Consider the following 14,354-nt stretch of genomic DNA (forward strand, 5'->3'; position numbering starts at 1 on the left):
CGCCTCTGCAACCGATCCAAAAACTTTACATTCTATAGTTTTACTTTCAAAAAAAAAAAAAAAAAACAGTTTTACGAGTTTTGCATGTTTTAGCCGATTTGGTACGTTTACTTGTGTACTAACATAACTGCATACGGGTTTTCTAATCATTAATCAGCCTTTCAACACCATTATCTAACACAATGTAGCATTAGAACACAGGAGTGATGGTTGCTGGAAATGTTCCTCTGTACCCCTATGGAGATAATCCATTAAAAATCAGCCGTTTCCAGCTAGAATAGTCATTTGGCACATTAACAATGTCTAGACTGTATTTCTGATTAAGTTAATGTTATCTTCATTGAAAAAGACTGCCTTTCTTTCAAAAATAAGGAATGTCCTTATTTTTCGATTATGTCTACAGTCTTCCACATGTCAGCAAAGTAAAAAAACTCACCTTTACTAACTGTTGGCAAAAAAGATGTGCTAATTTAATATAAGAAAACGACCAAATGAGCAAAAAAAAAAAAAAAATCTGCATTTTGTATTTTTGATTTGTAGTTGATCTTTCACCTCTTGTTGAGGAAAAGAATGCCCGGCTGCTTACTTCAAAATCAATATTAGCTTGAGAGCTTAGAACACTTAAATGATTTTCATGCTTTGTGGCATATTTTCAGCCAGCTGTGGGACCTTGATGGGTCATCTTGTACCTGGCAGCTATCTTGCTTTCAAGGTGATTTATCTGCAGATCTTCACCGCTGCAAGTGTCAGCCATCCATTCACCGTCTCCTTGAACGTCCATTCACTTATTCCAGACCAAACGAAGCAGCTCTTTTATTCAGTGCACCTCTTAAGCTACAGCCAGGGTTGACGCTTTCCTTCTAGAGGATCGCCGACTCGTCTCTTAGCTGTGAAATATTACGTTGCTCTTGAGCAAGGCACTTAAACCCCAACCAGCTGCCTCAGTGGAGCATCTCCAAGGCTAATATGTGCTGGGCAGCTCTCCGGTGTGCATGAATGTGGAGAAGAAGAACGGAGCAGAGAAAGGGCATGTGTGCTCAGCAAAGTCTTCCCTGGATAAACGTTAAATATTAAATGAAAATGTCAGTGTTTTAGTTTGTCTATGCTTGTGTGTGTGTGTGTGTGTGTGTGTGTGTGTGTGTGTGTGTGTGTGTGTGTGTGTGTGTGTGTGTGTGTGTGTGTGTGTGTGTGCGCGCACGGCTGCAGCTCGGCGTTAATCACAGGTAAGCTGAAGTGCAACCCTCCCTTTCTACTTGACCCTAAATGACTCCCTAACTCTGCTGATTGTTGTCGCTCAGACATTTTGTATCTTGCAAAAATATTTTCAAACTCTACATCTACGCCCTCTCAAGTGCTGTGTTAAGAGTTCAGGGCAAAACAACAAACAAAAAAGAAACAAAAGAACATCTCATCAGAAAGAATGAGAGCCCCCGAATGTCAAACACATCTAAGAGTATTGTCTAACACAGTATTGCTGTTTGTAAGACAGCTCCAAGCATAATCAAGACTGAACACCACATGAATCAATATTGGTCCTCTTGAGTGCATTATCTCTCACAAATGTATGACTGCTAATGTCTGATGAGTGAAAAACGTTCAACTTGAAGTAGTGCTTCCATCTTTTATATGTTTTTTCTTTGTGTGTTGCCTCGCTGAGCACATTTTTAGAGAAAATAGCTGCCTTTTCTCCTACACATCTTTTCTCTAAACTTGCAGAAATCTTCTACCTGAGCTGCTGCTGCTGCTTCGGCAAAGTGCTTCTTCATCTTCAGCCTCAGTCGAGATAAAATCAGAGATGTAAAAGCCAACTTTCAGCCCTCGACTGTTGCTCCATAACACTGAACACTGGCAAAGAATTTGACAAAATACATAAGAATCTGCTTTATTTATATAGTACTGTGCTTAGTAATTAAAATAGTTTTGCATTTAGTGGTCAATCATAAAAAAACTATAATTTCTGCCCGTTCTTTAAATCTAATTTGCACTTTTGGCAAAATCGTGTCTTAGTGTGAATATCTCCAGTGTAGAGCTGAAGTGATTAATTTATTAGACCATCAGTCGATCAATTTTGACAGTGGTTACTTGTTTTAAGCCAAAATTCTGAATAATCTCAGGTTCCACCATTTGCATATTTGTCTTATGTGAGGATAAAATGAAAGTCTTTTGGTTTTTTATTGCTTCTTATACAAAACAGAACATTTTCAAAAACACAACATAGGTTTTTTGGCAGGGGGATTTTTGTGATTTTTCTGTGTTTTCTGACAAATTATCGACTGTAATACATTTGTTTATCTAGAAAAAGATGGAATGGATCAATATTTTAGTTGCATCCACTTAATTATTCAGTGTAAAGGTCACAAAGCAAAGCTCCCAACAAGAATACACCCCTTTACCCTGAAACAGTATCCTTGTCTCACAACGACACTATAAAGTGCAGATTGCTGCCAGCAGTTTCCACATAAACGTACCTCCTGCAGGAATAGATGCGATAATGTTCATCTGAGTTAATCGCAAGAGGAAATCCTGCCTGTTATAGCCGAACATACTTAGTGCTACAAATAAAGAAGGTGATGTTCATCCCCGTGTGCCCATTAGTTTGTGTTTTCTGCACAAGTCTGTGTCTTTTGTCTGTGTTTGTGTTTGGATTTGAGTTGCACTGCTAGCACTCCCTTTGGGACAGTGGATCAGGCAATTTCCTGTTAAAAAAAAAATCCTACCTGATCTGGAGAGAGAGACAGAGAGTGCTGTATAATCTTTAAAAAGCCAACCCTTGGGTTCAGCAGAAACATCTGATGAATACAGAGAAGGCTGTGGAGGTGTGTCTATGCTCGTGGATGTGTGTGTGTGTGTGTGTGCATGTTGTGTTCAGGTGAAGCATCCTGCCGCAGTGTTGCTTGTGTTACTGTCTGTAGGGTTTATATCAGTGTGAGTCTGTGGGTTTGCTGTCATTGCCACTGAGGGCTTCTGCTACCACTGATGCCAGAGCAAAGTTCACCTCTGCCAAGGTTGTAAGTGCTTGGCAAGTTAGAGATGTAGCATCTTCTGCATGGACTTGGAAGGGATATCTCAATCCGTTAAGGGCTTTCTCGGTTGTTCATTTAGCAGATTGAGTCGACAGAAATCTCACATCTTTTCCTTCAGCTGTCTGCTCAAGTGGACTTCTCCCTCTGCACTCCTTCACATCCTCAAGAGGGCCAAATCCTGGGTTTCTATTTACAAAATCGTCCATTAGGCTGACGTTGATTGATGTTCAAAGAGTGCAGCGGTAGAATAACCTTTCAGAGATACGGAAGGATAAGTGCTATGGCCTGGACCGTACTCCTATTTAAGACTTTCGTATTTGAGAACTGAGAAAGTCTGACTTCAATCAGATATTTGATTTAAAAAAAACCACAACAGATCTCGTCTCTGTAGTGGACAAACTAAGTTATGTAATGGTAGCACTGTTTTGGGATGACATCTAATCTTGTCTGGCATCTCTGTACTGCATTTTCTTGTTATTTATCACTGTTACCAATACATGGATTCTGATCTTCAATAAGCAGATACTAACTTAGATCCCTGCTTCATGGTGATGATATGGTCATTCGAAGTTGGATATGGGAGTTGGATTATCGTGAAGTTGGTGCTAAATTATACTGACAAAGTGTATCTAAAATAGTTTTTAAAAGTCACAGATGTTGACATTACGATGATCAAGCTGCTTGGCAAGCATAGAGTGTATTGAATAGAAAATACAATGTCTCTTTGCTGTGTGGATTTTAATGTATTCTTTAAAACTATCCATTGACAGTGTTAAGTTGTCAATGCAGTACTCCTCTAACACCATAGTTTGTGTACATAGAATTGGTGTTTATTAGCATTCTGCTTAAGCAACCATGTTGTTCTCAGTTCATGGCTTTTGTTGGACTGGCACTTTCTTTTATTCCATTATTCTGTCAATTACTCTGTTAATGATAAGGCTTAGCCATCTCAGTAGCAATGGCATTGATATTTAAAGGTGCAGTAATGTTGTTTCCAGCATATTTTGTGTCAGCATGTGTATTTTGAAGTATCATGTCAGAAAAAGTTAATGGAAACACCAAAATTCGCACTCACTTGACTGTTTTTTGACAAAAAAGAGCTGCAGGAAGTCACATAATACGGAATGCAAACACCTTTTTCAAATAGATTCTGATGTAGTGAACATTTAACTCACTTGACTGATCAGAATTTTCAGCTACAATTGTTGTCTTTGTCTCAGAACAGCATGAAATATGACCAATACCAGCTGACATGAAAGAATAATTACACATTTCCCAACTGAAACTGAAACCTGAAGAGTTTCTTTCCATTTTTCTCTTGAAGATGGCTAAAGTCTTTTGTCTCTTCTTCAAGGTTTTTTCGGCTTTTAGTAAACTACTGGTTCGTTTTCCAGCTTCTTCCACACTGTTTTTATAGTCATGCATAACATAGTCATGTAGCCTATACCGCCCCCTCCTGCTTGGGGTATGCAGCGTAGTTTTTGATCTAAATTAGTCAATGGAACACAGAAACAACCCTGATTTGTGATTTCTTTGTTTGTGTTGTTTATTTTTTTTATTTTTTGCAAAAGTTCAATAGTTCGCTTATAATTTGCTTGACACATTTCATGGAAACATGGCTAGTGTGTAGGACTTAGTGGTATCTAGCGGTGATTTTGCAAACTGCAACCAGCTAAACACCCCATCACCTCACGTTCCTCTTCCAAGTGTGTAGGACAACCTATGGTGGACACCAAAAACAAGAAAAAGAGCCCTAGAAACAAGCCAGTTTTTAGATTTTTCCCTTCTGAGCTTCTGTGGAAACCTGGCAGATGCTGTGGAAGAGGACCAGCTTCTTCTACAGCTATCAGGGGCTCATTCTAAGGCAACAAAAACACAATCTTCTTTTCAAGTGATTATACATTCAGAAAAACATAATTACGAAGGCCATCTTCCATTTCTACCATTAAATCTCCTACACACTGGACCTTTAACACATATAGCTGTACTGCTTAATAAGGTAACATATAGATCACCCTCCACTGCAAGCAAACAACAGTGAGATGCTAAGGCCAAAGACGTGGTGCGATAACTTTGCAATCATGTTCATGTAGCCTGAGAAAGAAAGTGCTTGACATTCAAAGAGTAGAAATGGGAAGGCGGTAAATATTTTTTCCTTAAGAAAGAACCATATGAATGCTTCATCCCTCCGCATTCATGAGGCTTGTGTGTTTATATACAGTATAGATGTCTGTTTCTATGAGCTGTGCATACAGATTCGCTTCCTGAAGTCTTTTCCAGTTTCAAATACAACATAATGACTAGTATTCGTGCAACTGACAACAGTAGATTAGTATGAATGAGGTGATAATTGCAAAGTGGTTGTGTGAATATGTTCAAGTGACTGAATTACATATAAATGTTTGCATTTTTGTCTGAGCGTGCAAACTTCATGGAAAAAAAAGCGCAAGATCATATCTATATCTGCTTCTTTAGTTGGCCTTCTTAACTGACACGATGCGCTTACAATAATAACTCTGTAATGACGTTTCAGAGAGCGCTTGTCTGCGAAGTTTGTTTTGGTGACACTGGTGAAAGCGCTCATCGCCGCGCTGCCTGTGCTTCCCAGAGATCATCTTTAAAACCAAACAGTGTGGGTGGTACTTTGGTGTCTTTTTTTTCTTGCATTTTTTCCTGCAGATGAAGTTTCTGTTTACTCTTTTCACTGCTCCACCATCCTCACAGTGCTTCTTTGGTTGATTGTGAAGCAAAGAACTGAAATTTAAAATGCACAACTTCATCTGAGCCAAAAGATTCTTCTAGCAGTTATGTTTCAAACAGCTGTATCAAGTTTGTATCATTTCATATGAAGTTGCCACACAGATATTTACATGACAACGATGTGGGTTATTGCTTAAACATAACCTGAGCTGATGTCAGTGGTCGAAGGTTGAGGACAACGCCTTCTTGTCTGCCGGTGAATTTGAAGATGATTGTGTTCTCTTCACCCACTTCTCTGTCTTGCAGGCGGAGATCGTCAAGCGGCTGAACGCAATCTGCGCCCAAGTCATCCCCTTCCTCTCTCAAGAGGTAAGACTCCAAAATGCCTGTCACTGTGAGTTAAGAAGGAGGTGGGTGTGAGACAGAGAGGGAGAAAAGAGGACAGAATACATAGAAGGAGGAGAAGTGTGTGGTGGATTGTGAGGCAAAGGAGACAAATATGAACACACACACTCACACACAGATTATCCTGGGCTAATCCTCCCTGCTCAGGATAGGCAGATATGCTCTGAACTTATCAAATGTCTCCCACTAACATATGCAGGAGCCAGCGGCTGAGTGTGTGAGAGAAAAATACTTTTGTGCTAAAACACATTAAAATTGTGTGCACATACAGTGGTGGGTGTGAGAAGTGCGTTTTACACAGTGTGTTTATTATGGAATCTTTAGGTGTGTGTGTGTGTAGCTGATAAATCCTTCCTCTGAGGAGTTAACAGTGTGTGTGTGTGTGTGCGTGTGTGTGTGTGTGTGTGTGTGTGTGTGTGTGTGTTGAGGGGTGGGAACAGCAGGAAGGAGTGAGTGTGGACTCTCCAAAAGCTCTTCTCCAGATTAGCCATGGATTAGGAGGGTTTAGGGTGGATTAGGAATAATGGCATTAGATTGTGGTGCTGCTACACAGCCCTGAGGCCCGCAGAGAGGGGAGGCAGGGAGAGGAAGCCGCTTTGTTTTGATGCACAGCCTCGCATATGAAATGCAGCACATTCATGTTATTATTATTGTGCAGCAAATCACATCCACTGTGGCTGTTTGCGAGAGCTCTTTGTTTTTATTTTGGTCATTTTTCTTATATTGTTTGTCCACGTATTTGGAATTTTATTTGACAGTAGCACTGTTGTCGCTAATAAGATTATACATTGGTTTGAAATATGTCATCTATGTATTTTAAGCATGGCTGAGTCCCATTTTAATAATAGCAGGATAATAGTAGGATATTAGGTCATTTCGCTAAAGTTGGGAATCTTGTGCCTTTTCTTAAATCAGCTGCCCCAATCAGCCAGAACTTTACAACCACTGACAGCTGCACTGAAAGACATTTATCATGTTACACTGCAATGTTCTGCTGGAAAACCTTGGGTTCTGATATTTATGTGGATGTTACTTATACACAAACCACCCCTCATGGCAGCAGAATTCCCAAACACCAGTAGCCTCTCCCCAGCAGGACATTATGCCCTGCTATGCCTAAAAAACTACCAAGGAATGGCTAGAGGAGCTTGACAAAGAGTCCAAGATGTTATCCTGGCCTCCAAACACCTTCGATCATAATCTGATTGAGCATTTGCAGTACAGAGTAAATCAAATCCATGAAGGCTCTGTCCCCAACTCCTCAGAAATCATAGGATCTGCTGCAACCGTCCCAGTGCCAGACACCAGGACACCTTCAGAGTCTCTCTGTTCACCCTCCGACAGTTCTGGATTTTGTTGGCACAATGGATGCCCGTACGAAATTTAGAAGTAGGTTTTATTGCTGTGGCTGATTGGTGTGTTTCTTGTTGTAATTCACATTTTTGCATGGTTCTTAAGTTACAAGACAAACCTGTATTAATCCCCCAGCAGATAAAGTCGTGTTAACAGCAGCAAAGAGGTTAGTGCAAACACGCAGGCAACATCAGTAGAAAACATAAATAAGCAAAAATATACATAAGTACTGTTGATATTGTAGAGATTATTGTTGAAATTCCAATATTGCATAGATTCCTCTGGATGTGGGAAATACCGATATTGCACATTTCTTTATATTGAACAACAGTAGTATTGTAGATTCTTCATATTACTGAACAGATTTGGTCTATATTGCACAGATTCTTCTGCAAGAATACAGAAAGAATGCAAGTAGAAAATACTGAAATTGTGCAGATGCTTGACTATGTAGAGAAACTGTTGCTCTGAGTTTTTAAAAGCAAAAATATTCATAATGCACAGGTTTAAACGTGTTGATGTCAGTCACATGTCAGTTTCTCCATGTGTGGTCTACTGGGAGCAGTGCCGGTTGTTTATGATATCACTTCTTCTGTTTGGCTCGTGTGCTGTTTTTGCGGAACATTTCCACTCAGCAGCTTAATAAACAAATAAAGTCATATTTCATTTTCATTTGAGGATTTAATATTTATAGTCCTATTTTCTCTTGCAACCTTTCAGAGAAGTGTTCGTGATCCACCCACTGTGGAGTAACCACAACAAAAAGGATGTCTGACAGGGTTATGATATTATGTTATGATGTTAGACAGGCATCTGTGTGGTGTTTTGGCAGTGCTACGGTGCACAAAACACAGGTGGAGGGAGAGGAACAACCAGGTGGGAGGTTCATTCATATTCAATAAGGCTGTGACAAGCAAGTTGTTGTGCCTGTTCTACAGAGCTGCTGCGTAACGTCGGAGGAGCTTCGTCAGTTCATTGAATTCCTGTAGCAGGACAAATATGTTGACAAATCTGCAGCGTCTGATTTGAGAAGTGAAGCGTCATAGAGAATAGACATTACGCATGACCATCCCAACATTTTTCATTTGTTCCTGCCAATTTTTCACTCCTAGAGGTGCTGCCAATACTGTAAAAAAAATGGTGACTATATTTACACGTTTAATTTGTTTCTATACTTGTCTCCTTTCTGCTCAGTGTAAGCACAGCCTGCAGTTCAGCCCAGTTCAGCTAAAAAAAGTCAGTGAATATTTGTCATGTGACTGTTGGATGCAAATGAGTCACTTTGGGCTTTTTGTTGGCACCAAAGATTGCACATTTGTTTTTTCATACAAAATGTAGTTACAAATTTGGGTATTTTGATTAAATTTCACCATTTTAAACTTAGGTTTGGCTGTTTTTCCTGATGGAAAGGCACATAACATATGATGAGTTCAATTACTATCAGAAAAGTTGAAAATCTGAGGATTCTCTCTCTTTTACAGTGTCTCACTCTGATAAATTATGAATTTTGTTGATTTTTTTTTTTTTAAAGACAAGGACATACCTGCCCAACCTGCTGCTGTATTTTGGTTTCAGAGGGTGAATATTGTGCATAATGATCTCCTTTCCGCCTTTCTTTTCAGCTATTTTTAGCTTTTCAAGAATCAGGAATCTTTATTGTCATTGTGTTTCCACGCATCAAAATTACGATTGGTGACTCCCAGCTATATATGAAAAATAGAAAAAGGCACACTATGTACAAATAAAATAAAAAAATATATAAAGATGTAAACGGTCTTAGTGCACATGAGCAGTAGGATGAGTGTAAAGTGCAGTCCAGTGCAAGACTCAGTTCTTTATTGCACATAGTGAGTCTGTTGTGTGTTGTGTGTTCGTTTCTTCTTCTAGAAATGCATTGTACTACAAAGACAGCTGCAAGATTTTACAATATGAGACTGATGGAATCACAAAACCCCTGTGGTTTATTTCTACCTCTGTTGTACCTACATTTTTAGACCCATGTGATCCTGTGTGTTTGCATTGCGCTGCTCTACAACATCCACATGACTAAAAAGGGGATATCAGACTCTGTTATTAGCAAGATGATTTTTTTAACCAATTCTTCCTATGTTGAGCTGTTGCTGTCATATTTTACTGTTTACTTTACCGGCCATTTGCACTTTGCTGCACTTCCCAAACAGAGCCTGACTTTTAGCCTCCCTGAGCATCATGTGCCAGTGCTAGCAATGAAGCAACAATTTACTGAAATGTCAAACTTAAATTACTAACTATATAACTGAACTGTGCATTGTTCCTCCCAGGCCTGCAATTATCAGAACTGTGCACAGTAATGGTGTGAAACCTATTTGCCAATATTGATGGATCTTTTCTTGTGTGTGTGCGTGTGCGTGTGCGTGTGTGTGTGTGTCACATTCAGCCGGGTTAGTCTCAGTCTGCAGAGGTGCAGCTGAACTCAATGGACAGGTTCATTTTCACACCTGATAAGCTCTTTCATCTCTGGCCTACTTTGATGTTTTGCGCTCCTGGATGAATCTTGCTGCTCTCTCTAGCTGTCTGGATCCGTCTTCGGCTCTCTGTACCCTTTGTATGACATTGCCCTGGTAGCTGTCTGCCTCTCTGAGGGTCTGTCTCTCTGCAAATATGTCTGTTTCTCTACGTGTAGCTGTACTGTGTAGCTGTACTGTGTAGAGGCTGAGGGACAAACAGGTGACAAAATCACCTAGAGTCACTGGTTATAGCTGTTTTGCTATTAACTTGTTATTTAAATTGCCAAAAACATTGAAGGAATTTACAAAGAGGTGTATAACAGGAGTCCTGGATGTGTTTCAAATTCTGCTCCACACAGAAGGAAATTAACCGACCTGTGTGAGTTATACTTGACCAAGTAGCGCACACTAATTAGCTGCTTTTTTTCCTGCTCGCTGAGGTTTAATGGATGCACCGATGAACATCAAATTCTCCACATAAAGTCCCGACAACAGCAGTGATGACTCAGAGCCGTCAGAGGGCTTTTTCCTCTGATGGCATTTAAACTGGATCTGGTCAGAACCTTGGATTTTTAATACCGTGTTGGATGCTTTTGTCCAGAAACTGAATTGGAAGAAAAATATTGAATTCAAGGCAAAGTAAAATTCTATATCTCCCTCAGGTACTTTACATTTATTGCTGGTTTGAGGACATGAAAAACTGTTTGTCAGGTTTTATCATCAGTGAAAATTGATTAGTGAATGTCTGTGTAAAGTTAGAGTGTGTGACTAATTGACAGCTGCTGTTGTGACTCAGGTTTGATACACAAAACAGGCATTCAATAGATGAATGTACCCATATGCATCTTATTTAAATGTATGATGTTTTGCTCCACCCACATTTTCACTCTCCGTGGGCTCATTTTTCACTGCTACATAAAGTCCTGCACCTCTATGGAAACAGAACAACTGTATCTACAAGTAGAGAGAGCTCAGAAATGTTTTTTTTGCAGTGTAACACAGTTTTTATGCCATAAGTTGTGAAAAAAATTAATAAGTTGAACTTTTTTGATAATTTATTTTACAAAAAAAGAAAAAAATAGGATCATTGCGTGCAATTTTCCAAATGCCTACATGTGTTTCCAGTACTGAAAAAATGTCTACATACTGTAGAACTTTTACTACTTATATGTTTAATTTGGGTCCATACTTGTCTGCTATTCAGCACAGTTCAGCCAAAGAGTCCCTGAATTTTTGTCACATAATTCTTCATTGCAGCTGGGTAGCCAATTATTTCTAGGTTCTCAGAAGGGAGCGCAGAATTTTTTTATTTTATTTTTTACAGAATCTTGTTACATCAAATGTTGTATTTCTGGCAATTATTGTTTTTTCAAATGAAACGTAAAATTAAGTCATTTAGATGAAATGTCACAATTTTCAACTGAGATTTGCATCATTTTCCTGAAGCAATGGCAAATCACCGTTCAATAGTTCAAGTACCATCGGGAAATTGAAAATCTGACCATTCTTTCAGTTTCTGTGATATTATTTTTTTTTTAACAAGGCTAATATGTTTTTCAAAAACAGCAACATTATTGTGGAGTTCTGAGAGTTAAATGCCTTTTGTAATTTGCTTCTTGATAACAATGATGAAAGCACATCGTCACACAATAAAGTACATTTTTTACCTTGAAAAGTGTTGCTAGAGCTTATTCAAGTGTGTGCAGTGACTTTTTGATAAGTTGTATTATCAGCTTTAGTTATTCCAGATATTTATGTTGGAGGAATTAATTTACTGTGCTGTAGTTCCTTATTATTATGTTGTGGTTCCTTATGTTTCTCCGTAGATTTCACAGTTTTCATAATCAGTCTTTAAAATCCAGATGTCTGAATTCAACAAATTGCTCTTTTTTCTTGTTCAGCTGCTGTTTCAGTAACTCAGTGTCGCTGATTATTTCTGTCTCTCAGCATCAGCAGCAGGTGGTGCAGGCAGTGGAGAGGGCCAAGCAGGTCACCATGGCTGAACTCAACGCCATCATAGGAGTGGGTGTAATACATGCACACACACACACACACACACACACACACACACACACACACACACACACACACACACACACACACACACACACACACACACACACACACACACACACACACACACTGAAATTGAAGGTGCAGAGGCTGTTTTCTTCTAGCGGACATAAATGTTGAAAATGTTGAATGCTGAAGGACATGCCAAATAAATGAATGAATCAAATGTATTTACAACAAGAAAGATTAGTACAGTTTTTGACCCATTCCTTCCTTCGGCATTCACCAAAGTTCAATGAACTGGCCTACAATTTCAACTTCACTGAGGCTTGGTTGGATACATGGGTCAAGCTTATTTGTACAGATTTAAATGTCTGGAAGAAAATGGCCTTTAACCACTGAAAAACTGAAAATCTTGTATAATGACCACATCAGTATTAAAAAAAAAGCCCCACTTATTTAGAGGTGTAGATGGATTTAGTGATATTGCACAGATTCTTTCATGGGTATAAATACTGGTAGAGAAGCATCAATATTGCACAGGTTTGATCTACATTGCACAGATTTGTCTGTAAATAGAAGCATACATGTTGGCCAGTGATAGCAGACATTTCAAAGATGCTGCGTGTTTGTGGTAATTGAAAAAATAGACTTGTAATAGCCTCTTTTGTGCACAACTTGCCATTTTTGTAGTCTAAATGTTTTCCTAATATTAGTTTTCTCACCAACTCACTTCTGTTTTTACAGTTTCTCGCTTTGACTAATCTGATGCGTTTTGGTGATTTTTCTTTTTGAAGGACAGGAAAGGAAGACGTGCCTTTCAAACCTGCTGACAGGTTTTGGTTTTATAGGGTTCATGAGTCTGATATATGTGTCATGAACTGCTTTACTTTTTTTCAGCTATTTTCAGCTTTTCATTTATTTATTTGAAGTTATTTTTTGTCATTTTTAGTCTTAGTATTTATTGACAGGCCAATAATGAGAGGAAGATAGGGGAAGGACCTGCCATAGGCTGGAGTTGAACCCATGGCCTGTTTATGGATTGCATACTCAACCTGTTGAGCTACTGGGGTGCCCAGATTTTCTTTTTTCACTTCTAAAATGCATTGTAGCTCAAGCACTGCTGCGATACAACGTCACCATTTACAATGCGAGACTGAGGATGAACTTAAGATTGAAGAATCACAAAACATCCTTTGTTGCACTCCGCCATCCCGCCTACTTGTCTGTCTTTTGTCGCTTGGAGTCCTTGAAATCTTAATCCGTGCTTCTGTGTGTGCTTCAGCAGCAGCAGCTCCAAGCTCAGCACCTCTCCCACGGCCACGCCATCCCCGTCCCGCTCACCCCTCATCCAGCCGGCCTCCAGCCCCCTCTGCCCCCCGGGGCCAGCACTGCCAGCCTGCTGGCTCTGTCCTCTGCCCTGAGTCACCAGCTGCCGCTCAAAGACGACAGGAAACACCACGACAACAACAGTGAACACGCGAGAGGTGAGGTCTGCTCTGGATGTGTGTGTTGTGCTGCAGGGGTTGATTTTGGTTTGGACACGTCTGTGGCTGTGCAAGTGTCGGCTTCTCCATGTCTTACCATGCATCAGTGGCTGTGTATGTGTTTAACTGTGTCACTTTTGTTACTATGGATATTATTTTTATTACTAGACATCTATAAATAATGAAAACAAATAGTTAATTCTCACGAACATGCACCACAACTCATTTCATCTCATGAAATTGGCATTTTTGCAACATAAAATAGGAGCTTTTTAACATTGCAGCAAATTTTTACATTTGCAGAGCTGCAGTATCGTTTTGTTTACATGCCCCCGTGTAATACACATTGCAGTGACTTGTGCTGTTTTATTTCACTCATTACCAGATGCTAAGTATGTTAAATCTATATAAAAGTGGAAGATCAAATCTTTTGTTAAGTTAATGATCCCAAACCGATTTTACACGTCTAGAATATTCCGTCAGCATCATGAATTATATCACCGCTTAGACTGGCTGATGCTTAATTGTTAGTGCTCTGAACAAACAGCAGTTAAAACAATTAAAAACTGATTTGTCATTATGCCATTTTAATTGGCCTAACAGGGAGCAATACACAACCACCACGATGCCTCTTTTTTCTTGTAAACACAGAACGCCTGTAATTCTTCTCTGAGCTGACTTTGAGCTCGAGCATTTAATTACTGTTGGTAGAGAATGCGAGCGTGCGTGTTAGAAAGTGTGTGTGCCAGCGCTTAATGACTGTTGCAGCATGGCTGTGAGGGTTTTTGCAGTGCAGCAGAGCAGTTAACCTTGCCCTGTAGCTGCAGTAAAGCAAACAGCTGCTAACTCAGGTAATACTCACCCACATTAGGAGCTCGATCGATGTC

The 14,354-nt window shown here is 39.5% G+C and overlaps 1 protein-coding gene across 5 annotated transcripts in view; it reads left to right on the plus strand.

Annotated features, from left to right (window-relative positions):
• The window catches only part of LOC111580763 (transducin-like enhancer protein 4), a 49,345-nt gene that overhangs the window by 15,256 nt on the left and 19,735 nt on the right, over positions 1 to 14,354 (plus strand). For 4 of the 5 annotated variants that reach the window (XM_023288647.3, XM_035956506.2, XM_055011390.1 and 1 more), the window contains 3 exons: positions 6,030 to 6,092; positions 11,915 to 11,989; positions 13,266 to 13,467. In XM_023288647.3, coding sequence (XP_023144415.1) covers positions 6,030 to 6,092; positions 11,915 to 11,989; positions 13,266 to 13,467 — 340 coding nt within the window. The remainder of the gene's footprint in view (positions 1 to 6,029; positions 6,093 to 11,914; positions 11,990 to 13,265; positions 13,468 to 14,354) is intronic. The other variant, XM_023288648.3, reaches the window with a different exon arrangement.

The sequence above is a fragment of the Amphiprion ocellaris genome, chromosome 6 (genome assembly GCF_022539595.1).
Source record: "Amphiprion ocellaris isolate individual 3 ecotype Okinawa chromosome 6, ASM2253959v1, whole genome shotgun sequence".
Lineage (NCBI taxonomy): Eukaryota > Metazoa > Chordata > Actinopteri > Pomacentridae > Amphiprion > Amphiprion ocellaris.